Genomic DNA, 27989 nt, shown 5'->3' with positions numbered 1-27989 from the left:
TGAAAGGTACAAGTATGTGTTACAGTTCTGTGTAGCATCATTCAAAATGAAAAGTCAATACTATTTGGCTCAGGAACTGAACATGTGAAAATGAGACTCAAAATATAATTACAAACACAAATTGTACAGGGATCTTATTTGAGACTTAGAAATACTTGTTATTCATGAACCAGAAGAAAATGTATATTAACATAATGCTTTGGAGGTATTTAAATAAAAATCAAGTTACAAAAAAAGGGAAAGGAAGCGCTTGTGTGTGTTCTTATGCAAATCATCCAGTTTGCCCACATGTTTATGGAGAAAAGATAGGTCACTTGGACAATTCTTGTAGAAGACACTTTGATATTAAAAACATTAGCTGAAAAGTAGCTTAAGCTGACAGCCCTGCTTCAGAAGACCATCTACACCCTTTTGCAGCAGCATCTCTTTGTAGTCACGGTTTTCACTTTACCAGAATGATTCAGGAAGTTTGGGAAAACTAATAAACAGATGGGGATAAACAGTCCATGAATGATACATTTGACTTAGACCTCCTTTTGTGTGCAAAACTTGGCTAATCAAAGGCAGTAGGGATGGCGAACAATAAATATAGTACAGTAAATACGAAATCTAAAGATGATACGGTCAAAATACAGTAGGGGATGAGTTACCTATTACAGGAATTAAAACCTGAAAGTGCCAGCTGTGGGTTGAAATTAGGAAAGGAAAAAGGAAAGGGGGAAATACTGGGAGTGATTTTGTGATGGTGACATCCAGTCATTAAGAGATTATTCTGTTGCTCTGTGATAAAAGTCATGTATCATCCTCTTCTAGGGAAGCCACGTATTACAACAGGCTGGCCAGAATCAGCTCACCGGTGTTAAGACTGAGATATGATCTCCCTTTCCCCTCCTTTCCTTTATTAACAGCTACCTATTAACTGGGCCCCCATTTCATATAGATCATGTGCTGCTGCGTCTGGGCAGAGCCCTGTGTAAATTTGCTGTCAGGCAGGCTGAGAAGTGATGCTGTGGAGTGTAACATCGAAGCTACTGGCGGTGTTTGGGGGTTCAAGCCCTTGCAACCAAAACGTGTTTGCTCCCCTTTGTACAGAAACACTGGGATCATGGATTTTAGGTATTCAGTAAGTTCTCAGTCTGAAATCCCCTCAATTTCTGTGCTTGTCCTTTCATTTGCCAGCTAGATGACAATATATGGTTTATTGCATTGTACTGCCTTATTGCATACTGTACCTCAAAAGCTATTATGCTGGGGATTTCATGCCACGGGCATTGAAGCCAGCATAGATTGATTTTTTTCCTTCAGTGAAAAGAACTTACGCGGTTTTTTATATCCAATAATTTGTAATGCAAAGATACAACATAATATGTAGCTGTGAAAGATCAGAATATGTAGCTATGAATGACCATTTTAAAAATTAGTCATAACAAGAAATTAGTAGATAGTTGTAAGACTTCTCAAGCTACAGGGTTACCACCAATTCAGGATAATATATAAATGTTTAATCCCTTTTCAGATAGTGATAGTGAGAATGGGGCAAAGGCATAAAGACCCAATTTTTTTCTTTAAAGTTAGTAGTCACATAAAGTTACACCTCTGACCCCCATATTTCCACTTGAAAGTAAGCAAGTTCCATTACTTTGCAAAAGAATTAATCAGGAAAAAAACACATTTGTTACTTCCTGCTGCTTAAAAGGCCTACCTGTGAGGTACATCAAAGGGAAGAGAAAGTTAAAAATAATCAAAGAAAACTTAGAAAGTTTTTTTACAGAAAAGGTTAGCATTTATAAACTTAAAAAATTCAGAACTCTCTACAGAATTTAGTTTCCATATATCATTGGTACTCTAAGAAGAGAGAACAGGGGAGGGAGGAGAGATGGGTGTCTAAACTAAAAGGCCTACCTGTGAGGTACATCAAAGGGAAGAGAAAGTTAAAAATAATCAAAGAAAACTTAGAAAGTTTTTTTACAGAAAAGGTTAGCATTTATAAACTTAAAAAATTCAGAACTCTCTACAGAATTTAGTTTCCATATATCATTGGTACTCTAAGAAGAGAGAACAGGGGAGGGAGGAGAGATGGGTGTCTAAACTGCTGAATATTTCCTTGCCAAAAATAAATAAATAAATAGGTATCTATTTATTTTAATATTTTTTCCTAGGCACTGAAGAAGACTTAAGATACAAAACCCTGATTTGCTGGGGTGTGCAACCCAACTTACTTTGGCTATTTCTTACTTTACTTCTTTTTTGTATATAGCTTAAACTCTCCACACTAGGTCATTCAAGTCTTGAGTCACCAGAAAAAAGAAGTCGCTGTTTAAAGTATGGCAGACAACCAAAAGTTCAGACAGCTGCAATGAAGGATTAGTTGTGGGTTTTTCTCACTGCCTTGCTACAAACTGCATCACAGCTCTATGTTCAAACATTATTAAATGGGAATGTTTTCTCTGGCACTGACTACTTCTCCCCACAGTTTAAGTATTGAATTTTTTTAACTGAAGTAGCTTTGGTTTACAGCTCACATTAGAACTTAAAAACATATTTCCATAGTAGCTGGCATATGCAGGCAACTGTTTATTCTCAGTACCAGCCATAATAAACACGTGTACTTTTATAATCCAACAAATCTTTGTCTAATCACAACTCCGTTTTCAGAGCTGTAAAATTTGCATGTTATTTAAACCATTTTTCATGAAGACGCTCTAGAAATTGAAAGATTTTCTAAGTAAGTCTGCCTTCATTATCAATATAGAACAATAATTCGCTGTAAAAGATGTGGAGATACACGGTGGGTATTAATGGCAAGAGTGTATTGAGAAAAAGCTTTGTAAAGCAGGACACGCTATAGGATTTTCAGGGGAATAGCTTGTCTTGAGGAGACTCACCTTTAATTCTACCTCGAACTTATTCTGGCAAGTATGAAGAAACGGCACCTCCTTCGTCGGACGGGCTTTCCAGGTGAATTGAGAACAGCATCCAACTAACTTTTGCGTTTATATTTTAGCGTTCCAAAGCAGTAAAGCTCTGGAAAATTGAGCAATTTGAATTCGCTTTTGGCTCATGCATTGTCAACAGAACTAACGAAGGTCTGCTTGCAGAATCACTAGGGTGAATGAAAAGGCCCAGCAGGACATTTGAATTCCCACTGAATTTGCCAGAACTGATCATTCTAAAAGTATTTGTTTTTTGTAGCTGACTTTATTAGCTATTGGAATTGCCGAGACAGAAGTATGGAGCCTGCGATGCTGTTTTATCGGAACAGAATTAAACTTCGAGCAGAAAAATCACTACCACCTTTCTTCCTTTTTTAATGAATACTGCTATTTATGAGGATGAATTAGCAAGAAGCTGGTAATACATGAAGACTTACAATTATATCAGTAAGAGCAGGTATTAATTTGAAACAGGTTACATACTCAGCACAGTCTGTCAGATACACTGATTTCCAACCTGTGAATGTCTTCCCTTGCCCAAGCTTTGGTTCCTTACATAAGAAAGATTGTCCTGACAGTCAGCAGTCTTGTTTTTCACATAACCAAATACTCACTTCAGTGCGCCAGCATTTGTGATTCGGTTTAATCTTCAGCTTTGAAGCAGTACCCCGTCACGCAGGATCCCATCCAACAAGAGATCAAGCACAGGACTCGCACTGCGTGCAGACCCTTGTGCTAGCCGCCTGCCCAAAGATTGACTTCACCCACCGTTAACCTCTAAGTGGTGATGGAACGACACGCTCAGAATTATTGCAGACTTGCTTGTGGGCAACAAAGGAGGATTGGAGGCCAACAGCAGCTACCCAAATAGTCAGCTTTGTTACTAAAAATGTTTGCAATTGTTAAAAAGTGTAATGGTACAGCTCCACAACAAGCAATACTGCCACCGAGGTAGATATGAATTTTATCTCCAGGGTCAGCCCAGGGTCAGCAGACACATGGTACCGATGTTGCGTTTGAGTCAGTCACATGAACACGGTGGCTTCAACAAAATGATGCTTCCCTGAGCAGCAGCAGCATACTGTAAACCTTGTCAAAAAAAGAAACAGAAAAAAATCTAAATATCCCATCAGGTTAGGCAGAAGCCGCTAACATCTGAGGCAGACAACTCACAACTGCAAGAATTTGGGGTGGCAGAAGGGAGGCAAGAACCATATTCCCGCAGCCTCCCAAGAAGAGCTGGCAGGATCAGAGAAGTGGAAGAAAAGACACTAATTTATTGCAGTCACATGTAAATGTTGGCATTTAACAATAGCAGCAGCAAAAGAAAAATCAGTTAAAAGAACCTGAGAATGCTGAAAAAAGCCACAATAAATACTGAAGAACTGGAAGAGGAGCTATTTCTCATTAGAAAAGAACAAGGGTTTGAGAACTACTTGTACTTACTAAGATTGAACTGGCTTGGGACCATATGTAGTGGAAATTAAGAAAGCCAGAAAAAATCCAGAGAGACTTGAACAAAATGAAAAAGGGATCACAGTGCCATTTCAGGAGGCTGCAAGAGTATCACTTGCCTCCTCAAGTTAAATGGAACGGTAAAGGACATCAGACTTACTTCAAGTAGGCTTAAGAAAAAATAAATCATTGGCTAATGGACATCTTAGTAAATCATGAAATCCCCACCTGAGAAGGCACAATGGCAGGGGATTTTAGCTGTAAGGTCGAGAGCTGAGGAAATGACTGAACATGAAAAAAGATCAGCTAAGGAAGCCTTAAAGACAGAATCACAAGCTTACCAGAAAATTGATAATACCCAAGAGACTTGCAATGGTTGAATAACTGTTTGATGAAGAGGAAAAATTAGGGTTCATAGGCGCTAAATGTATCCCCAGTGTAACCCATTAAGTCAAATGAATCACAAAACAGGTTAAGTCTGGTGCTCAATGTTTTACTGGTGGAATGAAAATATTACAATATTTTACCGCATACTTTGGTCTTTAAAAAAGATTATAGCAATCTCAGACAATTAGTGCTGGAGCGGGGAAGGGAGTTCTTTAACTGGGAAGAAATAATGCTGCGTGGCAAACCAAAATGATCCTGGAACTGATTTTCTGTCATCTTGTACCTACTGTAGTCTCTGCTACTTGCTTCTCCAACAGGCAAAATCTGATCAGAAGCTTTATGCACATGTTATTTCTACACAAGATGTATAGTTACGGAAAACCTCAGGCCCAGGAGCTTGAATTACAGGCACCTCTCTTGGAAGTCTTTAAGGTTTCGCATTGCAGTACCTACAGACAGCACAGAAGAGCTAGGCCACCGCAGAAACAAATAGCCAGATAACAGTCTGTGCTTGGCAGAGCTCCTACGTTGGTTTGGTAAATGGTAGTAAGAAAAAAGTAAACTAAAAATGTTGTAAAACAAAGGCAATGTAGATAGATCCATCCACCCCCAACCAACTCCATGCCCTTTAATGGCGGGATTTCTGGATTCAAAAGCTGGAGTATCAAAGATTAAGTTATTTGGGCATATGATCTTAACATCAATGGTTGAGTTTCTGAGGAGGAAATCTGGAGTTGTCCTATGCAAGTTGGAAAGCAGAGGGACAAAAGAGGCCTCCTGAGCAGTAACCTCTCCCTTGAGCATACACACACCTCCAGCAAGAGAAAACTAGGGACAAACTGGGGAAGCTACCCCAGCTGGGTATTATAATACATTTATTTCATGGGGAAGTAAGTGATGGTTTACAATCAAGTGCTTGTAAATTTCAAAAGTGAAGTTAAATTCTTACATAAAATTACAATAAATGGAGTCCTAATACTGTATGGAACAAAAAGTGTAAGGAAATCTGATACACCCTCTGTATGCTCAAATTCTGGTCTTGTTATCGCAAGTGGAGCTGGGTAAATCTAAAGTTAAAAGGCTCTTGATAGATTTTGAGAATTAAGCAATCTGCCCATCGACTTCAGCAGATTAGCTGTGATTTATACTAAAGAAGCTAAAAAACCCCCAATCTGATCCTCCAAACATCTTTCACACACACTTTAACATTTTAAAACGTTTCATTGCTTTCACAGGCTGGAGGACACTTACACCTGATCCTTTGGATTCCCTTCTTGTCCTCTGTAGACACTCAACAGTGTAGACATTATACTTCTACAGCGTATGTAAGCTATAGCACCAGAACTCAGTAAGATAGTGCAGTTCATGGTTTGCCTTTTTAAAAACCTAAAGCAGATTTTGGTTTTACAATTCACTTCCATTCAGCTGAATTACGGTTCACTCATAAAGGCACTGAATGCTCTTGCTTCCCCTTGATGTAAGCGGGATGAAATCACTTGCAGGACTTGGTCCTTAAAAATGAAAGAGGAAAGCAAAGGATCAAATCCTGGATCCTCCTCTGCGGTCAATGGGATTTCTGCTCTTCAGTACTCTTGTGCACTAATTCACTACTCATCTCCAACACAGTATTTTTTGGGCCTTCAAAGTACTTCTGTATAGGACTCTGCCATATAGTTAATAAAACATGTCAGGAATTCACATGCAAATATTTTTCATGATTCCACTTAAAATTGCCTCAGCCTCCACCTGTACTTAATTTTGGATGAAAACTATGCAGATAGTCCCACAAGACAGAAACAACCATGCAAACTGTTTTCTACAGAAGAGAATACTAAATACATCGACCATCATTATTTTATACAAGATTGGCCCCACCTCACACAGGAACGACAAGTTGTTTCAACAGAAAGAGTAAGAATTGGTAGGAAGAAGGAATTATTTATTATTCAGTTCTAAGTGACCTCAGTTTCACATCATGGAATTTCATTTAGTTTTTAAGAAAGATCAACATGACTTACAGAATTCTTTAAGCAATTTTTACAGGATCACTAGTTGTGCTTTGTTAATCATCTTATTTCAGCTATTTAAATGTATCTTAACGTCTTTCAGCTGCACTGGGATTCAGTATCACTTTATTCATCATCACAGAAAAAGACATATATAAATAATACAATACATAGCTCAGAAAGTCTAGAGGAACTGTTATGTCTTCCGTTGTTCATAATCTCACAAAAGTTCTTCGGAATTTAGCTGTACTGTCCTAACTTAGTAGAACAGCACTGAAATGAGGAACCTTAGTGTTAGCCCAGAAAATACAAATAGTCTGCTTTGTTGTGTTTGTGTAAAGGAAAGAAAGCTCAAGAGGAAAACCCAGATGCACCAATTCTGTAGATGTACAGTGAAAAGCCATGCTCACGGAAGAGTCAGTGCAGCATGGAAATGATTTTTCAGGAGTGGATCTTGTGACATAAGGTGGAGCTTAAAGGAGCAGCTTTGAGGTATATCTAACTGGAACTACAGGTGACCAAAAACAATAGTAAGGAGCAATGGGGAGTCTTCACTTTTGTAAAATACTTTGTGGTGCTTTCACTCATCAGGATTCCTTCTTTTCCTCTACTTCTAACAGCTCGTCAAGGAATTCCACAACTTCACCCTAGAAAGGATTAAATTTAACAGAAACAAGTTAACCCTGTACTGCAAAATCAGTGGAAAATTTTAACCATTTTAATCAAAACATAAACTGTAATAATAGGTGTCTAAATATTTTTTAACACCCTTCATACAGAAGCTAGCACAACAAGCCTATAGAATGCAAGTAAATGGCCCGTACAGGGGTAGCACAAGTACCTGCAGTGACATACAGACCTTAAAAGAAGGAAATGTTACACTTCACAGTAAATTCTCTTGTACTTTTTCAGTTATTTAAATAGACAATGAAATCCTCAAACTTAGAAAGTAGAGGCATAAATGTTTAAAGCACCTCTTAAATTGGGAAATTGTTAAAATACCATAAAACATTAAAGGATTTTAGAAAGCTTCAAAATTCAAAGCAAAAGTGTTTTGTAGAGCCGTAACTTTGACTTTGCATCTGTCTGCTCTAACCGTTTATGTCCTCTGTTACACCCTTCAACACACACCTTGTCCATTTTCAACCACAGATCTTCACACGCCATGCTTCAATGCAGCAAAAATGTAAAGAACCAGAGATACTAGAATGTTTTCCATACTGGAAACAAATACGTTGTGTTTAGATTCAGACCAGAAAATACTGTATTTACAAGCTCTGCTAATACAGGGTACCAACACAACATAACAATCCAACTTTATTTAAACTACTCCTGACATAGTTATATGTCATACACCATAGCCAAATGTCTTCCTGCAGTCACTTTGGGATGATACAGCCCCACCAGCTGGAATTTACTGCTTTGTCAACCAAGCTACAGTAACTGAGCTAAAACCTGTTGTAATCACTTTCAGCCCAAGGTAACACCTTCAGTAGTGAAAAGCAAGTAGCTAACAGCAACTGTGCAGCAGCATCTCAGACTACTCAAAACGGACTGTAGCAGCCCATCTGCTGGCACCCTCAGAAATACTCGTATTTTCCGGTTTGCCTTCCATGCACAGTTCAGAAACAACACTGCCTGAGATGGGAGACGCCGTGGGAATGCCTGTGCATATTTTCACTTTTTGATACAACTGAAATACTGAGCTGTAAGAGAGATACGGATGCTCAACGTTACATTTCCAACCTTTTAGTCTAACTACAATGTTCTATTAAACTGTTTTAATTTAACTGTGATTTTTTTTAAACTTTCCTGTCCTTCCTTTCTTGACATAAACCTATGTTCTAAAAATGTCTTAAGATGTCATCCAGGTTTTTTCCAAAACAAATCGTCACTTTCTGATAGAAAAATATTCTGCTGGAAAATCTGATTAGCTCTTACTCACTCTCATGTTTAAAATAATGAGAATTTATAACAGTTATGTTGAAAGCAAGTCATCCTTGCTTGGATGCTCATTCTCCCTCTCCCTCTTCCCTTCACCCCCCATTCCAAGTCTTTGTGAACTGTATTAGGCTTCTGAGTCTGCTGGATGAAGACTGCAAACAGTATTTTACAATCCTAGTCAAATTTTAAGCACATTTTTGTCTAGAAAGGTATTCCTTAGGAAGACAGCACCTTCCAGACACATGCAGTTTGAGACTCAAAACTTTACGGTTTTCTATTCTGGTGAGGAAAGGGCATTAAAGCCTCTGTCAGTGAAAACTATAAGAGGAAATAGAGAATTTTTGTCTATTTTGAATACAACAATTGTATTATGGATATGGCGATTAAAAATGTTAACATCACATTTTTCAGACATGTTTCAGATTAGCAAGGAGAGAAATAATGAGAACCAAGCAAACAAAAATAAAAGTGGGAGAAAAGCTGGCTGAAATAACTGCTGCTTTTGTTCCCTGCTTCACAGTTCCATCTTAAAGACTGTTGAGTTTTTGCAACTATGAAGTGGTTTTAGCAAGTCCTGAAGGATGGCAATTTATTTTGCTTTGAATTTGTTCAAAACATCTAAGTATCCAATTCAATAAAAACACAAGAAAAAATGCCAGTGCTTTCATATTCCCTACTTGTCTTCCTGGTTGCAGGAAATCTGGCAATTGGAAAACAGGAATTCAACATTTCTGCACGTTTTCCTTTGTTAGAAGTATTTTGATTGCCTAAGGAGCCCAATCGTGGGAGGAACTCAATACCACTTCACAAACGGACATGAAGAAAATAGCCACTAGGTCCAACAGTCACTATGCAAGCAGTTGAAAGTTACAGAAACAGAAGCACAGAGGACTTCAGGTCAAGTTTTATAGCACAACTCCTAAAACCGTGGACACAAGCATTTGGGTGCCTCTTGAAGGACTACAGACAGGCAGGTCCCATTAACTCTGAACAGAGTTACGAGACTGGGAATACAGGTGTCTACCACAGGGGTCCCAGATCTAATTCAGACTGATTCTTTTACACCTCAGGATCACAGTTTAATGAAAGAATAATAGATATTAAAAAGGATTTCTCTCCTCGGTCTACCTGCAAAGACAACCCTCAAAAGGTAAGAGTCTGAGAGAGGGTGAAAGGCATAAGCATCTATTCTATGATTCTATGATCTGACTGGATGACCCAGAATTAGGTATGAGGAAGACATGGAGATTTCAATATTGTACCTTTGGTAACTCAACCATATGGGGACTTAATTAAATTCATATTATTGTCACACTCATCAGTAAGGTAGGATATTTCAGAAGACATAGAAGATCCAGACAGAATTCAGTTTTTTTTCTTCTGGTATGTTTTCAAATCCAGAAACACGTAAGAAGCCCAAGTTTTAAATGGAAAAGGGTATTTAAAAGCAACAATATTTGAAAAAAAATTGTCTGAAATCTGAAATCTCCAGTGCCTGAAATTGATCTCTAAAGGAAAGTATGACGGAAGCTGTTGCGGTCTAATGAGAAGTACTGGGGAGTAAGAGAGGTTGAATTATGACAAAAATATAAAAATGGTTGCCGAAACAATATACATACAGAAAATATGCTGTAATGCAACTGGATGTTGGATATTTTTGAAAAGGCAAAACCTCCAGATTACAGTTAGAGACAAACAAAACCCATAGTTAAAATATTTTTGCCTGCGCCTTCACGGTCAGAATGTAAAACATTTGCAAGTTGTCCATACTGTGGTTGGCAGTCTAATGAAAAGGTGATAACGCTATGTCAGAAGAGCTGATCACATCGTCACACTAGCAGCTACGACCAGATTGATCACTGTCCTTGCCCCATTAGCACTCACTTGACACTGCATCAGGCATTTTGCATGACTGAAGTCAGCAAATATTTCACAGGTGTTCATTCCAGGGAAAAAGCCCCCTGCCCGCTGATATCTAATAACTTCATGCTGGCCTGCAGACCTGGAGTCTGAAAATGATTCTCTGATACGATTTAAGCATTCAGTGTGACAGAGTTCCTCCTGTTATCTGGTACGCTCTTTGGCTCCTACCTACCTTAATAGGAAGGACAGCAAATTTTACATGCAAAGTCAGCTGCAAACCCATAATTCTTTCTGCTGCCAGCTACTAGAGGGGACAACAGCCACCCAGTTCCAATGCAGCTTACATAAATATGCTGCTCAGACACAGTGCTGATGTAAATCAGAGTTGAGCGATATATGGCCCAAAGCATGATGTAGCTGTCTGGCTGGTAGCTAGTAAATCAGTATGTGAAGTCTGACTAAGCTCGGGGAAGAGAAGGGTTTGCTGCCAGACCAGTACATGCCTGATAGTGAGGCAGCCAACAACTGGAAAGTATGCACAGGTGGACTGCTTGGTCAGCCGCAGTGAAGCACATCCTCGTGAGCAAGCTGGCCCTCGGTCCACGGTCACTGCCTCCTGGTTTGCACTGGAGGCCAGGTACACGCTGCAGGTACAACAGCTCTGCCGGCACCCCATGACCTCCCTCCCTGTGCTACTGACCTCTTCCCTCTCCCAATCCAGGGGCAATCAGTGGAAAGTAGGAGTGACAGCAAGAATGTATGGGAAAAGATGGGACAGGTATAGCCTGAAATATGGGAGGCATGATATTGAACAGCAGCAGGGGAATGTTCCCAGACTGGTCTGAGTGGTAGGAAGAATCAGAGAAGCTGATCTGATCAACTGGAGCCTCTAATCATCTGTCAGATATGCAAACTGAGCACCCTTGGCTTAGATTAACAACTGAACAGAGGCACAAACAGAAAGAACAAGTTTTGTACCACAGTAAGTAATTCAAGAAGGTTTTACAGAGGGTATGTGAGTAGGTGGATTATAATAAAAAATAATTTTAAAACAGAGTTCTTGGTCAATTCTGAATAAGCTAACCCAGGCTAGTGAGATTGGTGCACTATTATAAGCGAAGCTAGAGCATTGGAAAAAATAAGTCCGAAAAAGGAGAAAAATGCAGAACTCCTCACTTACTACCGCAAGCTGAGTGTCCAAGCCCAAGGTACACATTGGGCCAGGGATTGTTGCTGGCCATTCCTTATGCAATATTAAATGCTGCATTCACACACACAAAACACAACCTTTTAGAAGAAACATCTGTACTTTGGAGACTCCTAGCCAGCTATTAAAATAAACAGCAAAGAGGAAAAGCTACCAATACATGGCTCAGTTACGGCCCACTTGAAACTGATGGTCCAGCACCAACTTTTCTTTCGACAGCAGCATTTAAAAATAGTAGCAACCAGTAGCAGTTGTATTGCTTACTGACAGACTCAAGACGCTTTGCCTTTGGTTGCTAAGACTAAGCATTGCCTTCTGTGTAGCAAATATTAATCATTCATGGGTCCTTGCCTCCACCTACAATCTGTTCTGTCCCTTCTCAGTGTGGACTGGAAAAGTTCTGGGAAAAAATAGTTTTCTTGCAATAACCCATACTTTCCATGCAGATCTGCTGATGGCCTTTTCTATAGGGATTCCATATGCACTGCAGTGGGATAGCCTGTTCCTCAGGGAAGTAGCAGAGAGTAGTAAAATAACAGTGTTCTAAAATGAATTAAGATCTACAGAAAAATATTATTATGGACATGCTTTCATGCGTGATTATCAGTGAAGGAATAAGAAACAGCCTTTATTCTACCTCATCCAACAAACTGAGCCTCAAGAGACAATACACAGAGCAAGAATTGGCTGGATCTTTGTTTCCTTATAATCTATGACCTAGAAGGAAAATATTTATCCCACAAAATGTCCCCCGGCGGTCCTTCACAGCAAAAATTCAGATTTTGCTAAAGTTCAAAGATCTTAATGACTGGAAACTCGTTCAACAGTGAGAGTAACAGACTTTGTTCCCGTATGTATCGGGTATAGGTGGCAAGGTTGTGGTAGCGGGAGAGGTTGCAGGGGTGGCTTCTGTGAGGAGAGGTCAGGGCTGCCCTGTAACTAATGAGTAACTGCCCTGGTAACTAATTTGAGTAACTAATGGGAGTAGTGACAAGGAGTTAGGTTCATGAAAAACAGCAGATTTTGTTCAAGGATGAATAACCATCTTGCAAGAGAGAAAACAAAGGTTTGATACGGCCGACTGTGGAGGATACGTGCTCCGCGGGCCTGATAGAGCCTGCAAGCGCACACCACACAGCCCACTGGCCAGCGAAATTTTTGGGGGGGAACGACATTATTTCGGGATAACAGTAAGGTATGTGTCAATGAGTGGCTCAGCCTGAAAGGTTTATTCAGCCTTCGACCAAGAAAAAGTTCCTTGATCTAACCTTCAGTTAAAACATGTGAGTTCACTGTAACCACCTCAAAGCCCTCCCAGATCCTCCACGAGCAGTACAGACCAGGCTGGACATTCCTCGCATTCTAGCAGGGGAAAAAAAATCCCTCAATTCTTTGTGCAGAAAAATTATTTGGCCCTTAACTTGTTTATTTTTCAGATACTTAGTCCACAGTGTGACCCACTGTCACATGCTTTTAGGTGGTGGGGTTTTTTAATATTAAAAGAGCTTAGTTGTTCTTTACATGTATGTTAACTTCTTTTCTCAAATACTTTTCCATTTCATTTTTTAATGATATATTCTGAACATGTAACTGTTCTCTTCCCATATGCTATGGGAGATTGCAGTACACTGCAGTTATTACAATAGTATTTTACAGTAATCCAATAAATGTGCTTTCCTCTTAACATTTTTATAATGCCTATAAAACATGAGTCAACCCAGTTTCAGAGCAACTTCAACATTGCTCCCATTGCACTGAAAACAGAAGCCTTCTAGTGGCTTTGTTTCTGAGCTCTACTTATGCTCTCTTGGCTGCTTTATGCTGCACATCAAAGCTTAAGAAAATCTGGGCAGGTAAAAATTCCTCCTAATGTCAGTACCTGCAACTTGGGGACATCCTGCCATTTAAGCCCAACCACACTTGCAGCTTCCCACGGTAGGTGGTTTAAATGGAAGGAGGAACACCTTTGACCAAGATACACATCCAGTGGTAAAGAAGCAAGAGGGGAAAGCAGGAAGCTTCTGGAGAGCCAGCCACATGGGCAGTACCTCCACTAGGAAATGATGATGAAAAAAATCTTTTCTTTTTTCTTTAAAGAAGTGTATTTGAACAGGGACCATAACAATGCCAATTAGCTGCCAACTCTCCCTGAAATAGCTGCCACCAGCTGTTCCCATTGTAGCGGTGCTATTGTAGCCGTGTTGATCTGAGGTCACAGGCAGGGCAGGGTTTACAGGTCTGCATTTACAACTTGCCATTACGAGTGCACTTGTATAAACCATTTGAACATATGCAAAAAGTGAGTTAATAAAGCTGAAAATATGTTGGTAGCGATTCCTGAACAGAAAAACAGGCTGAATTCAGATTATTTGCTATCAGTAGTCCACTGGGCCCTCGTGCTTTGATGCTATTCCATATGTTCTCTTTCCACCAGCCACATTAGTTCAACACTTATTCTCCTTTGCATCACACTTAGAAATAGAGCATTTGAATTTCAGCTACTATACCAATGGACACACACATTATATACAAATAAAAAGAACAAGATGCCAAAAAAGTGGGTCAAAGCTGCCAACAGTTTTTCACCTACTGATCAAGTACTGAAAGAAAAATCACACTGTAGGATCATACCAGCCAAGTACTTGTGGTTCTTATGTAATTTAGAACAGCTAAGTAGCTATGCCTGAAAAAAAATTCCTCAAGAGCACTGATTTTATGGGCCAGAAACATGTCTCATACAATTAGTGTAGTGCTGAAGTTATATCTACACTAGCTGAGTATCTGGCTCTTAACGGCATTTCAGTTTGCTATTTAAATCTGTGCAATGCTAGCAGTTATATCTATTATAGCCTTTATGCATTACACATCTGAACAGAAATCAAAAAGCTTGACTATCCATGGCCAACTAAGATGACAACACTGTGTAATGTTCTTTTAACTTCACTGTGGAAAACTGTAAGGATATTTAATAATAATTACTTTTAAGAAAAAGTAATTTGTAGCTAGTTGGCGCTAATATTCTCTGTCACCTCTACTGTGTTAAATGTTTGAACTAGAGTTTTTCATTTCCTTGTGGAAACACATTAATAAAGTAACATGAACAGGACAGTATTTCTTGTAGTGACATATGCAAAAATCATTACTGCATGTTCCAGCCTCTGCAATTACTGCAGTGTATTATTGGAAGAAGCCACATGTTCTCACTCGCTTTGCTAATAGGATTTAAAAAGACACATGGATGTTCTGGTATACAGGAGCACTGAGAAGTCTGAATAAAGTGAGATTCTCCACTTGGGAATAATGACATATTCACATAGGAAGAGATCCTTTTGCCACATCAATCCTTTTGCTTCACTCAAGAAAAGAGAATGATTTTTTTCTGCAGATTACTTTATGGGCTTGTTGGCCCACAAGCAACTTCACAGACAGCAAACATGGACCACAGAAACTCACAAAAGGTATGGCCTATGGCCCAAGAAGCACATGGTTTAAATAAACAGAGTGCACTAAAAAGAGCGGTTGCCTCCATCCTTAATAATTTTTAATAAAGCTTTTACTGTAACACCTTATCTGGGTTTTTCATCAGGTTTCAGCATTCCTATAGAATAAACTTTTCTATCTGTGCCAGGAGAAATATTAAAAAAAAATTCCACTTACACTACCAGGTCCTGCCCATATAGCAGAAACTGCAAGGTAGCGATTTTACCTTTGTGCTATTCCTGCTGTGTCTGGACTCCCTGGAAGGCTCCTGCAGCCAAAGAGAAGTTCTGGTAGCCAGGGAGTTATGAGTTCACTACCAAAAGCCAGAGCCAAGCCAGAGGCATGGACAGCCTCCGTCCCTCCCAGGTTCTTCAGCCCTAGTAAGTGAAGGCACAGAAGCCTTTCAGTTTCTCCTTAGGCGAGGAGAATGATAACTTTCCTAATGTGATGAGAGTGTGGGGTAGGGATATCTGTGGCATGAGCAGGCCCGGTAATTTTGGTTGTTTGTAACCCAAACATGTAATCTTGTGTAATGTGACTTCCTTGACACTTCCCCAAAAGTTAATTGATGTTTCCACTGTACTTCCCTCCTGCAGATTGCAAGGTCATTTATAATTGCACCGGTGAAATGGGCTACAGGAATGAATGCCAGCAAACGAATGCTTGTTTATTCTATACACAGTGCTTGAGGCTGAAGATTGTTTCACTAATCCGTTCTTGTAACAACATATGGGTAAAGCCCTCACAACGGACTGCTTCTCCCCTTCCTTAATTACTCATCCCTGTGTTTTGAAGCAGCAGATGCGAAAGAAGGAAAAAATTACAAATTAAGTTTATGCCTAACATAAGAAAACATTATTGGCAAAGCACAAACTAACAAGGGAATATAAAAAAGTGCTCAGGTATTTCCCACCCCGATGAAAATTCATACAGACTAGTCCTCATCTAAGCTTAACCTTCTAACAAGCTTATTTCACAGAGTTTTATCACAATGGAAAGTCCTCCTAAAGTCTGGTAACCTTGCAATGGAATTTTATGTATAGAGTTGTTTTCAGGTCACTAGCATACTGAAGGCAGCACAGACATGTTATCTACTTCTCCACTATAAAATACTCTCTCTCCCTATGTGCTGAGTCACATAAAAAATTATTTCATTTTTAACATTAGCCATCTTTCTTTTTTCTAACGAAAAAAGATCTCAGCAGTGCTCATTACAAGTACCCTGCCCCATGCCATAACTGAACATAGCTCTTTGCCAATGCCAGCAACGAACTATTCCATCATTTGAAGATTTTTTAAACCTTTAAATGAAAGGTTCTGAAAACAAAGCAAAACAAAAAGCAATCCAAAGCCTCCATGATTTATACTTTAATTTCAGCTGTGGGAGACAAAGAAATGCCCTTTCAACAATTTAACTACTTTTCTTGCACAAAAAATCCACTTTACATATTTCCAGTCTAACAGTAGTCATTATATGTTATTTGGCCATGAATTCCAACCATTTAAGAAGCAAAACTCGTTGAACAAAATGTTACTGTGCAGAAAAAAATAACAGATAACAAGACTTCCTTTTGATGAAAATTACAATTTAGGTGGTTTCTTCTGGACAAAATTATAAGGAACTTTAAATCTAATTTAAACAACATTTCAGAAAAAAAAAACACCAGAAAAATGTTGGGTTTAAATATATATACTACTTCTCTGCCCCCTGGTGTTGTAGCTTGCAAAGTGGATTTTCTTTTTTTGTGGGCTGAGTGCATTATATTTACCTTTGTGTTAATACTGCCCATATTTTTTTAAATGGTACGTGATGTTCTTTGGATTTGTTTCTTATATTCCATTTACAAAAGAAAAATTTATGATAAATTGGTCACGGTTACAAGAAGATTTTTCCATATTAGCTAAAACCTGGAATTCCATCTATGTATCATCTTCACTTTAATGTGATTGCTGGTTTTCTGACCACGATTTCCTTTCTAGAAAACTCACCTCATCATCATCCATCAGATGCTTCTTTGCGAATTCATACATTTCCAACTGGAGTGTGGTTATGTTGTGGTATCGAACTGCCTCCTATCAAAAAACAGAATTTCTATGTTACTTTAGGGTAGCAAGACAGGGGAGTGTCATCACATGTCACCTGAAACTATTCCAGTGAAGTCAGACCCATAATTAGTAGAAGGTAGGTCCCAGGGGGGTTAAAATGTTTGAGAAAGGAAACAGCAGAACAGCAAGCAGCATATCCAATGTCTTCTGTGGATCCTTCTAAGGACAGGCTCCATCGGTGTGAGAAGAACAAAGCTCTCTCCTCTTTCTCATGTTTCAAAGCATTGGCGAGTCTGAGAACAAGGAATGAGACTGCCAGAGCTGAGCAGCAGCCTGTGCCTGCATTCCAGCGGGCTTTGGACCTGAGAAAGCCTCTGTCTCCCTGTGCGCTGGTGTACAGTGGCAGGCAGTTCTGGGAAAAAGAGACACTAAGCTATTTTGCATGATAATGACTCACCACCCCAGCCTAAGTCTGGGCTAGGGAAATTCTGCTCGGTCACCCACCTGTCCCTCTTCACTTCCCCGGCTGTTTGCCTGGACAGCAGAGTTTCGCTCAGTCGCCTACCCTCGTATTTGTGAATACCAACAGTAATCCACTTTGATTACCCCGTTTAACTCTTTTTGGGGAGGAAAACAGGAGACTTCCTCTTTCACAAGAACATCTAAAGCTTAGTGCCAGAGCCAAATGTTGCTGTCACCCCGTTACCACTTTGTGAAAATAAACCAGAGGCATTATGGTTTTCATGGTAAGTGATTAGGACAGCAAGCAACTTTTGTTTGTAGTTACATGGATCAAAGTACAAGAAAATACAGCTGTGTGCATCTAATATTTTATATTTAAAAATTAAATTATCTGTAGTCCCCAGCTCCTGAGAAGTTATCAATGAAACATTCAGAGTTAATGTGTAGGGCCCTTGTTCTGTCCTCTCTGCATATGTATGCCAAATCTGTCTGTGGTTTGCAGTTTTATACTGTTGCTACCCCTCACTCCCACCACCTTCAAACATTGTCTCCAATATGGCTATAAAGCACAGTTCTGTCCCCAAAAGCAGTGACAAAGGAGTGGTCCCTTTCCCCTGTGAGCTCAGGGTCACTGCTCCTGCCTGAAAGAAGCAAATGCATTTTTGCCGTCTTCTGCCTCAGCCGGCCCTGCAGGGCAGGCCTGGCTTTCCAGTGTGCAGATAAGGTGTGTTGCACATAATTCAACAGCTGTCCACAACCAAAAAACACTTAACTCAAATGGAGTGGTGTTTTTGACTTGAGCTGGCTGGCCTGAGAGGACAGAAAATGTAATTGTCAAATCAGTGCAACCTATAAGATGCATACGTGAACTGCTCTGCAGTGTTGCTACAGATAAAGCCAGTCACCTAAGCACTACATATATGTACTGAGCTTAAAGCAGCATTAAGAATCAAGGGATATGCCTTTGGGCTGCTACAGGTCTCGGTGACTGAGGTGTCTGAAGAAGCAACATGGGAAAGGCAACTGCAACGTTACCCTGTGGGGTGCCCGCTGTTGCTTCAGCTAGGTTAACTTAAATGACTCTTCCCCAGGGAAGTCATGCCGTAAGAGAAAGAGAAGGCACTAAATTCAATTTGTGGAACATGTATTGCTAATGACTAACTACCTGTAAAGCACATACCACTGATGCCTAAGGAGTCACTCAGGTGTCACAAAGCAGTTAATTCAGTTGCATGACATAAATCCTGGTAACAAGAAATTACAGAAAATCCAACTTGATTGTCAGGGTCCAGGCTGCAGGACTCCAGAAACACAGCAAAGATGCTTTTCTATGTAAAATTTCCTCTGACATGGAAATTTAAGAACAGCATAGAAACTCATTTTTAGTGTCATTTGTCAAAGCCAGATCACAATCATTGCTGGATGGACTGATGTTCACTGTGGGTTCTTTGCAGCAAGCATTCTAACTGAGATAATTAGGTGCAATATGGTTGTGAGCCTTTTTCCATCATCGTCCACCCAACTATGTTCTAAATTGAGTAAGTGGAAAGTGGGTTTAGCTGGGGTTACCATATCTGGACACATTCCAATGCACACAGAACCTGAAATAACAAGCAGGTGGGCAACTACAAGTTGGCAAATAATAAGTGATTGACAAAAGCCCAAATGTCACTGGAGTGATCTTTTCATCAGGAGATTTCAGGGGCCAGCTGCTTTATTTATTGAGGTAGATAAAGATATAAATATACATAAGTGGCAGACAAGTACCAGCATGAATTTACTCGTCATCATATCATATCATATATCATATCATATCATATCCTATTGTAGTATATTTCAACACAAAGGGAGGAACTATAATGACATTCACTGGCTACATTACATAGAACATCTCTGTGTACAACTTTCTGTATGGTGTTAATAAAACAGTATGTGTTTTAACTCCAGAACCTATAGGTGAACCCCATTTTCACAACCTCTGACCCAGTGAGTTTCAGGGAAATATCTGAATTTTTCTAGAATGCGTTTTAAGTAATTCACCTACCGATCTGGGCTGAAAATCCTCTTCTTTAAGTCCCCATTTGTCTTTGTGGTACTGGTAATAGACCATGTTCTGTTTCATTACTTCATCTTTCTGGTCAAACAGAAGGTAACTAGCAGCACAAGAAGCTGCATTCTTCATGTCATTCACTAATTAATAAACACACACAAAAAAAATCCAGATAAGGTAAATGAACAAATTCCTACTATTATCTAAGCTCCGAAAAACTCACATGGAAACAGGACCCATTTTCTACCTCCCTACCAGCTGCATAGAAAAAAAATAAATTGCTTCCCAGATGGGGTATGCTATTTTTGTGTTCTGAAACAGGTAAGGCCATGATTCAGAAATGGGGACTTAACCCCTGATGGTTTCTATGAAAATCCTAACCAAATGTCCCTCCCAGGTATCCCAGTATCAGTGAGGTATCAGCCCACAGCTTGGTGATACCCATTGGGGCATTTATTAAAAAAAACCCAAACAAATTAACCCCCCCTACTTCTCTGTACTAGAATTGACAAAGCGGGAAGAGTCGATATGTAAAACGTGTAGTCAACAACATAAGCAAAAGTCATTAATGGCTTGATTCTACATGGCTGGATGTGTCTTCCCTTTGGTGTTGGAGCCTGCAGGAGTAGCTGTAAAGGCTACATGTGTTCTTTACAGTGCAGGTAGTTCCTCAAGAAACCACAAAATTCACTGAATGATTTACCTATCAAATGTGTAATCACTGAGCAACAGAACACTAGAATTTCTGTTAAGTGGTCCCCTCTTTCTTCAAAACCCATTGAGCCCCATGTGCCCCATTCTAAAAGGATTGTAAGAATCTACTAGGAAAAAGCGAATGGTATGAAACACTCTCTAGGTTTGTCTGTGGAAGAAATTCTGAATAGTAAATTGAAAATTAAGTATTCAATAGAAGAAGTGGTGTTATGTTAAATGTGTTGCCTTGAAGTCACAATCTTTCTTCTCTCTAACTGAATGAGTTAAGAAGTTTAAGAAAAAACTTCTTGTTAAAGGAGCTATACATTCAGCTGCTTAACAACCATGTGGGCCTGACAGCTTGACCACCATGGCTTTTTGGCACAAACCATGTTTTTTTGTACACAAGTGTACACAATGGGTCTGTGTCATTGCACGTGTTCCAATGTATAGGAAGTGGCTGACACTTTTTACCCTAACATCTTATGAGTTACTTCAAAAAGGCAGAAGAGTTGGTGTATCATTTAAACATCTAAAATACATATGATGAACATTTATCATTTATATGAACATTTATAATTTATATGAAACTCTGAAAAGTGTAAGCAACTTGTGCTGGTGGTAGGTGTCATATAAAGAATGAAGGGCAGTGATGGATCAGATCACACTTACTCTGTAAGTAAGTGCCTCATTTTTCCAACACCCAAGTGGAGACCAGTCACAACCATGCATAACTTAAAATGGAGGGGCCTGCTCTGGGCAAAATCCAGCCCTTATGGGACTTATGTTCAGCAATTTATTTTGTCGCGGACAATTTTATGAGCACGGGCTCTATACATAACATTTATCTCCCATGTCTGTTAACTACAGTTATACAGGGAGAAAAAGACACCAGGCAGCTCAGACTTTCTGTTCTAGAACAGGTTAAAATGCAAGATTCTGGAGGCCACTATTTACATTCTAAAGCATTATAACTAACGGGAAAAGATTATGAATGGAAACTGTTCCACATCATCCCAGTGTTATTTAAGCACATTAAATCACTACTTACATTTATAATAAGCAAACTGCAAGTAATGGTACATGGTGGCCACAAATTTCTCAACAACAAAGCCTCCTATAATGGGTGTCAGATTACTCTCGCACTGCACTTTGCATGCAAGGACTTCAATGTAATGATCTAGAAGGAAGAAAACAACAACACAGGATATGGATAGCGCACAGTGAATTGTTATAACTCCTCCCATTAGCTACCCATTAAAATTTGGCCTTATAATGCTCTCCTGGGTCCTGTGCATCTGGATCTTGCTGCTTGGAAGTACTGAGCATCTACAACTCCATCTGAAATATGCATCAAGTACTGGTACTCAGCCTTTCTGTAAAACTCAGTGTGGTCTGGACTTGAAATGTATCAAAGCTGCAATTCCAGAGAACTAAGCAATTATGTTTCACTGACACCTACAGGCAGTCTGTGGTGGTAGGTTTTATATAGAGTGTTATGGAGTATTGCATTATTTCCTAACTGTGAGCTTAACAGTGCTATTTTTTTTTAATTTTAAAAGCCTATACAATTTCATTAAATTATTGCATGAATAAGGTCCACATGCTGCTGAGTACAACTGTGTCACAGAGAAATACACCAGGTGATTGCAAAATAAACCTCCAGAGATGGCTGCATTTTGTGCCTGCAGTTTGGATGTTCTAAAAGAGAAGACAGACACAAATACGCTGCTCACTACAGAACAACTTTCAGCCAGAAACATTTAAGTTCACAAGCTTACCCGGTCTACAAAAGCATGGTACAATGGGATAGGACTAGAGGTAATCTTATCTTCAAGAAAATACATTCCGAGAAAACCTTCCATCACAGAATTTCAAGAGGTTTCAGCATATGTAACTTTAGACATATATAACCAAACAGAAATATTTTAAAGCCTTAGTATCCCTGTTAGCCACATTTGGCAGGTGAAAGCAAGTTATCTAAGCTTGTGCAGCATTCTCTGACTGAGGCAAAAGAACAGCGAAGGCCCCTTCCCCTGTTTTTATATCTGACAACTCCTAACATGAAGAACGCTGAAGCTAACTAAAATAACTGGCCAAATGAAATTACCAGACCTGTCTTTTACAAGAGCAGTGGAGTCTCCAGACACAATAGTGTTCAATTCCAGACAGCACTTAAAGCCAGAGACACAAGTTCCTCAGTGAAGCAATCCCACGCAATGAGGACAGCTGGCTTCCAAACATAACTCATTGCTCAGGGATAAATACGTACCTAGTGCAATCACCAGATACTTCTGGTTAACATTTTGCTACATTTACTTTCTGCAGTAAAAACCTTAGAGGCAGGATATATCTCCCTGGAGCAAGAGCACAGTTCAGCCTAGGCAGTGCAAGTAAATTTGCATTTTCTTATTTCAGGAACAAAATATTTGACATGGGTGCACATGGCCGTGATGACATCATGCAGTAACTCCTACCTTTCCTTCTCACCACTACTGCTGGAATTGTCCTTTCCTTCCAAGGAGGAAGAGAAAGGATGACAGAAAGTGCCAATCACAGCTGAGCATGGACACTGTACTCTTTACAGTGGCTTGGGGGTTATCCTGATGTCAGGGCTCTGACCCACTGGGGAAGAAAGCCTGTTTCATGCTTTATCGCCTGTGATTTAACCTTCACTCCTCATCTGCTGTCCTAGGCACCTGCCTGCTTTGCCCAAAAGTAAAGCAAGGCCTGCAATAGCTATTCCATGTCAGCTGTACTGGTGGATACCAGTTCCACACTGTGAGAAACTGTGGAGCTGCTCTTGTACTTTACATTTGTGTACCAATGTATTTCATTAGTTTCCCTTCACCAACACATCTGATGGCTTTAGGACAAAGAATCGGGCTGGTTTTCCTTCTGACAACTTAGAACATCTGTTGCATTTTTCATGTTTTTAAGTTTGTTGAGAAAACATGCAGGCATTCCCCCACACAAATACTGTCATCAACACTGAGCCCAGAGCACTGGAGAAATTACTTGTTTCTTTTGCTACCAAAGAGCATAGGAAATGTGTATGCGCCATTTTGACAGCAATCAAAAATGCAGTATCTCTTTTTCTTTGCAAAGCATGGATTTTTTTAAGCTACATACTAAAGAAAAAGAAATCATCTGCTAGCAAAACTATAGGAAGGATGAAAAATAGGCAACAGAAACTTGTCATATTTATGAGAAAGGAGATATGTATGACCAGTGATACACAAACCACAAAGCAGACTTTGAAGGCAGGCTTTGAGGCACTGAGCCTCAAAGGTGGCCAAACTGATACTGAAATGATGGTCAAGAGACCTGTCTGGATAACTATTGCTAGCTGGATGGAGTAGTTGTTATTACTTACACATCTATTTTATTCTGACACACAACTTCCATGTTAATGTAAGAAGTCTCTGTTCTGATTTTCTGACAGCCCTCATTTATGTTACTGAAAAGAAGAAAAAAGTAAACCAGAATTCAAGCAGTTTTCAGGGAATCTAATAAACTCATATTGGCCCAAACTGAGCAGGGGGCACCATGTGCATTTCACACTGCAAACTGAGTAACAGGATTTTGGTAGCCAATCCCATGGATAAACTGAAATGCACTTTTAGGACATCTTTCCTTACTGTTTCCTAACCACTCACCTGCAATGGAGAGATAGAAGTCTTTAAAATCTTTGATCTCTCGGGAGCCTTCACAGGCTGCTGTACAGTCATCATAGGCTTTGAAGAAATCAGGAAGAGCCAGTTCCATGTCTGAGATGGACGTTCTCCAATTGTCACCGTTGTATGCTCTCACAGCCCTGACAAAGAGATTCTGAAAAATTGCAGGAATGAAAAACAGCAGTAACTGATCTGTGGAAAGCTGTGTGTAAATTCAAATACAGTAAATGATGTCTCTGCATTTCTGGATTACTATATAAGCTGTTACCCAATTAATATGAGGACAACAAATACAGGTGAATAATGGATTTTACCAGATATTTCCTAGAGAGCAGAGTACGTAATTTATTTCAGATCAACAGAAAAACTTGCTGGACAGAGGGAACAGTGTGAGTCTAAAGCACAGATTTTGATAGAGATTTTCAATGGAATCTTAACACCAAATGTCCGAGTTATTTTAAGCTGTGCTGCTACAGCACTCATGCATTTGAATAACTCTATGTACCTACTTAGCTCCAGGAGTGATCTGCATGTCGTAGCTTTCAGGTATGCCACTGTCTTTGATTTACTGTGACTTAACGGAACAGTGAAAAGCACAAGAGGTGAGAATTGCTGAATGCATCGAGAATGCAGAACAGAGATGATTGAGGAAGACAGCAAGAAGGAAAGAAGAGTAAGAACTGAGAACACGTAAGCAAATGAGATCCTTGAATCTCACACAGTAAGAGAAGTAATAAAACAGTTCCAAAAGACCAGACTCTGAATAAAAAAACATACCTCATAAGGTTTTGTCTCCAAGTCTTTAATATGCTCCTCAGCATCAGGTATGCTCTTATAGTAGGCCATATTTCTTTGCATCATTTCATCATCTGGATGCTTCAGAAGAAACGTGTGAGCTGCTGCAATAGCTTTTGGAAGGTTATTAGCCTAAACAGGGATAGGAAAAAGAGGAAGGGGGGAAAAAAAGGGTAATTGGAAAAAAAACTTCAGAGTTTCTCAGTTTTTGTCAATGAACTTTCCTGCAGCCTCTATATTCCCAAACTTACTTCTACTGAAACCAGTCTCAGCAGATACAATGGTACAGTAAAACTGATAGAATTCTTCCCAGTTTTATCACTAGCTGCATCACTAGGAACATATTTTTTTTTATTTTTAAAATCTATTATTGTTGCAAAGAGCATAGATTCTTTCCCTTCCCCCTCCCCTGTTCATAAAGCTGACAAGGCACAAGAGTATACTGTTGCTCCTGTGTGGGATTAATGTCGCAGCAATTACTGATGCCAACCTATGGATACTGGGCAGGAGTCATCACTTACCATGTTTACATGGTGTTTACGTCACTTATTTGCCTAGCAGCACAGAGGACAATATTACAATAATATATATTCTTGATGGCATTATGAAGTTAGAGCAAACAGCAGGGACTTGCTCAATAATTGTGTCCTAATGTACTATGTAATTTTCTATACCCATTTTTAAACTAACTTTAAACCCTGTTAGAGATACTTTGTGAAGTATGTATTCCTCATTTACAACTGCATGTGCCAAATACGTTATGTACTTCTGTATGCATGCATTTGTTTTTTATTCTATATATACACACACGTATTTTTATAAACTATGTATACACATATTTAGGAAGAGTGAGAGAGAAAGTAAAAGTCATAAGTATTTGTGAAATGTTAAAAACTTTTCCCTTGTAAGCCAAGATCCATATCAACCCGTTCAGCATACTGATGTGCAGGTGATACAGAGTTCCACCTCCCATCTGAAATAGCTTACGGAAGTGTACGTATAAAACTATAAGCAAGAATCACAAGCACATATGCACATGCACTCTTCTGTTTGCATCTATAAAACGGTACCCTTTCATTTCAGAAAGAAACTTGAGAGATGACTACATCAAAGAAAGACTTCAACCCTAACATGAGCTCTTGCTGCTGTGTTGCTGTAAGTGTCCCAGCACTGGAACTCCGCCAGCTGCCCTTCCTGGCTGTCCCAAAACTATGTGCTTCCAGTCAGCCCAGACAGTGCTAAATGCAAAGGGAAATCTCAGCTGCACTTTCGTCAAATGCGTGATTTCTTTTGTGCTTTATGCTTTAACCCTGTTTGTTGGTAGGCTGACGGGTCTCTCATTTTTGCTTAGTCCATAATTCGCTCTTGGTTTCAATTTTCCCCCCAAAAAAAAAAAAAAAAAAAAAAAGTTTTGTAGAAACACATTCCTAAGTGAACTCAGCGGCTACGAGAAAGCTCCCTCCAGAGGAGCAAGCAGCAGCACAGAAACATCTCCTCCCAGGATCTAAGACGTGGCAAAATTTCACTGTTGAACCCACCTGAATAAACACATGGTCACTCTAAAAAATGACATAAAGCGTTTCCCTCTGCCTTCTTCCTATATTATAAATGCTGTTGGCAGGGTGGGGGTGGGGGAAGTGACATTCCTTTCTTCAGAAAACCACCAGGCAGGAAAAAGTCCTTTGTACATAGCAGTTTGTACCTCTAGAAGGCCCATTCAGAACTTCCCAAGTGAGTGATAAGAGCTCAGAGCTGGACTACAATCTAATAAGAAAGACAATGTAAACAACTGACACTAAAGGCAAAAACACCAAACTGCACCGCACAAACCTACTGCAAACATGACTGAAAAACAGTTTAAAGGGAGAGGGAGGGATTTCTCCAATTTCCCTCTCACATTCCTTCCTACCTGTCAGGTAGTTAACTGTATCAGAAACGGTAAGCAGGAATGATTTTTGCTGTGATCCATACATTGCAAACTTTGTACATACCACAAGAGGAGAGTGAATGGTTAAAGTAAGACAGGCAAGAAATGGAAACATTTGTGGTGATGTCATTTTGGTATCCGTATATGGCTTTGAGAATGCGAGGAGTGCCTGCCCACTCTGTTATTCAAAAGAAATGTCCCCTGCTTGATAGCTTTATTCCTTCCCGCGGCTGTAACAAAACTGGAGTTCTGCAGGCATCAGGCTATCTGCGAGTCACAGGCTGGGGGCTGCTGCATTTGAAAGAACTGGACCAGAAGAGAGCAAGCGAGGAAGATGGACACACTGAGGGACAGGAAGCAGCAAAGAGCGCTTGCAATAGCAGAGCGGTGGCGTGAAGGAACTCAAAAAGGTTTCAGAGAAGGTTAGAAGAAAGTAAAGTGGACAGAAAGATGAGAGGGGCAAGGGTAGAACAGCACAACTACAGGACAAGGAGGCAGGGTCCAGTGGTTGGGGCCTGGGAAGAACTGGAGGGGCTAATCCAGAGGATGTGCTGGATGAGTTGTGGAAAAACTGGTGAAGAGCAAGCTGGATGGTACGAAGTGGACGAGCAGGGAGAAAGACAAGGCACACGGTCGTCCCACTGTGGGTCACACGAGGTGAGTGGGAGGAAGGGGCTGAAAGACTTGCCAGGGAGAGGATGATGAAGTGCAGGGTCAGCAGCACGGGAGGGCAGGGACTGGCAGGCCCGACCACGGACACGGAGAAATGGAGGTGGGGTGGACGACAACTGGCAGCTAAATTGGTGTGGAGGAGGCGATGGGGAATGAGGCTATGGCCCAGAGTAACCTGCTCCGAGGGCCAGGGGAGAGGTCGGTATGACAGGAGGATTTTCCAGCATAGGGTGCACAGGGCACCCGCGTCCATCAAGGCTGTGCAGGAACACGCCAGGCCCGTTCCCCTCCGCCCCGACGCTGACAGGCACACTCAGCTTCGCTTGGCTTGGCTGGAGGGTGACACTGCACCAGGTGAGACTTTGGGGAGCAGAGGCTGCGGGGGGAGCAGA

At 40.1% G+C, this 27989-nt stretch overlaps 1 protein-coding gene across 1 annotated transcript; it reads right to left on the bottom strand.

Annotated features, from left to right (window-relative positions):
- Positions 1–6695: 6695 nt before the first annotated feature.
- On the bottom strand, positions 6696–26550 carry CRTAP (cartilage associated protein). Its single transcript, XM_009272397.1, has 6 exons — positions 24981–26550; positions 24186–24357; positions 21578–21706; positions 19828–19973; positions 17265–17348; positions 6696–7428 (listed from the first exon to the last, which is right to left on the bottom strand). Exons 1-6 carry the CDS (start codon positions 25062–25064, stop codon positions 7369–7371), a joined length of 675 nt encoding a protein of 224 aa, XP_009270672.1. The 5' UTR covers positions 25065–26550; the 3' UTR covers positions 6696–7368.
- Positions 26551–27989: the final 1439 nt, after the last annotated feature.

The sequence above is a fragment of the Aptenodytes forsteri genome, unplaced genomic scaffold, assembly GCF_000699145.1.
Source record: "Aptenodytes forsteri isolate BGI_AS27 unplaced genomic scaffold, ASM69914v1 Scaffold398, whole genome shotgun sequence".
Taxonomy (NCBI): domain Eukaryota; kingdom Metazoa; phylum Chordata; class Aves; order Sphenisciformes; family Spheniscidae; genus Aptenodytes; species Aptenodytes forsteri.
Note: the sequence above shows the minus strand (reverse complement) of the source record. Positions and strands in the feature narration are given on the sequence as shown.

Coding starts and splice junctions, on each gene's coding strand:
- CRTAP (XM_009272397.1), bottom strand. CDS start 25,064: ATGATGCAAAGAAATATGGCCTACTATAAGAGCATACCTGATGCTGAG. Junction 21,707..24,185: donor CTTCTATCTCTCCATTGCAG/GTGAGTGGTTAG, acceptor TCTTCCTTCTAG/ATCATTACATTGAAGTCCTT. Junction 19,974..21,577: donor GCAGTTTGCTTATTATAAAT/GTAAGTAGTGAT, acceptor TTTATTAATTAG/TGAATGACATGAAGAATGCA.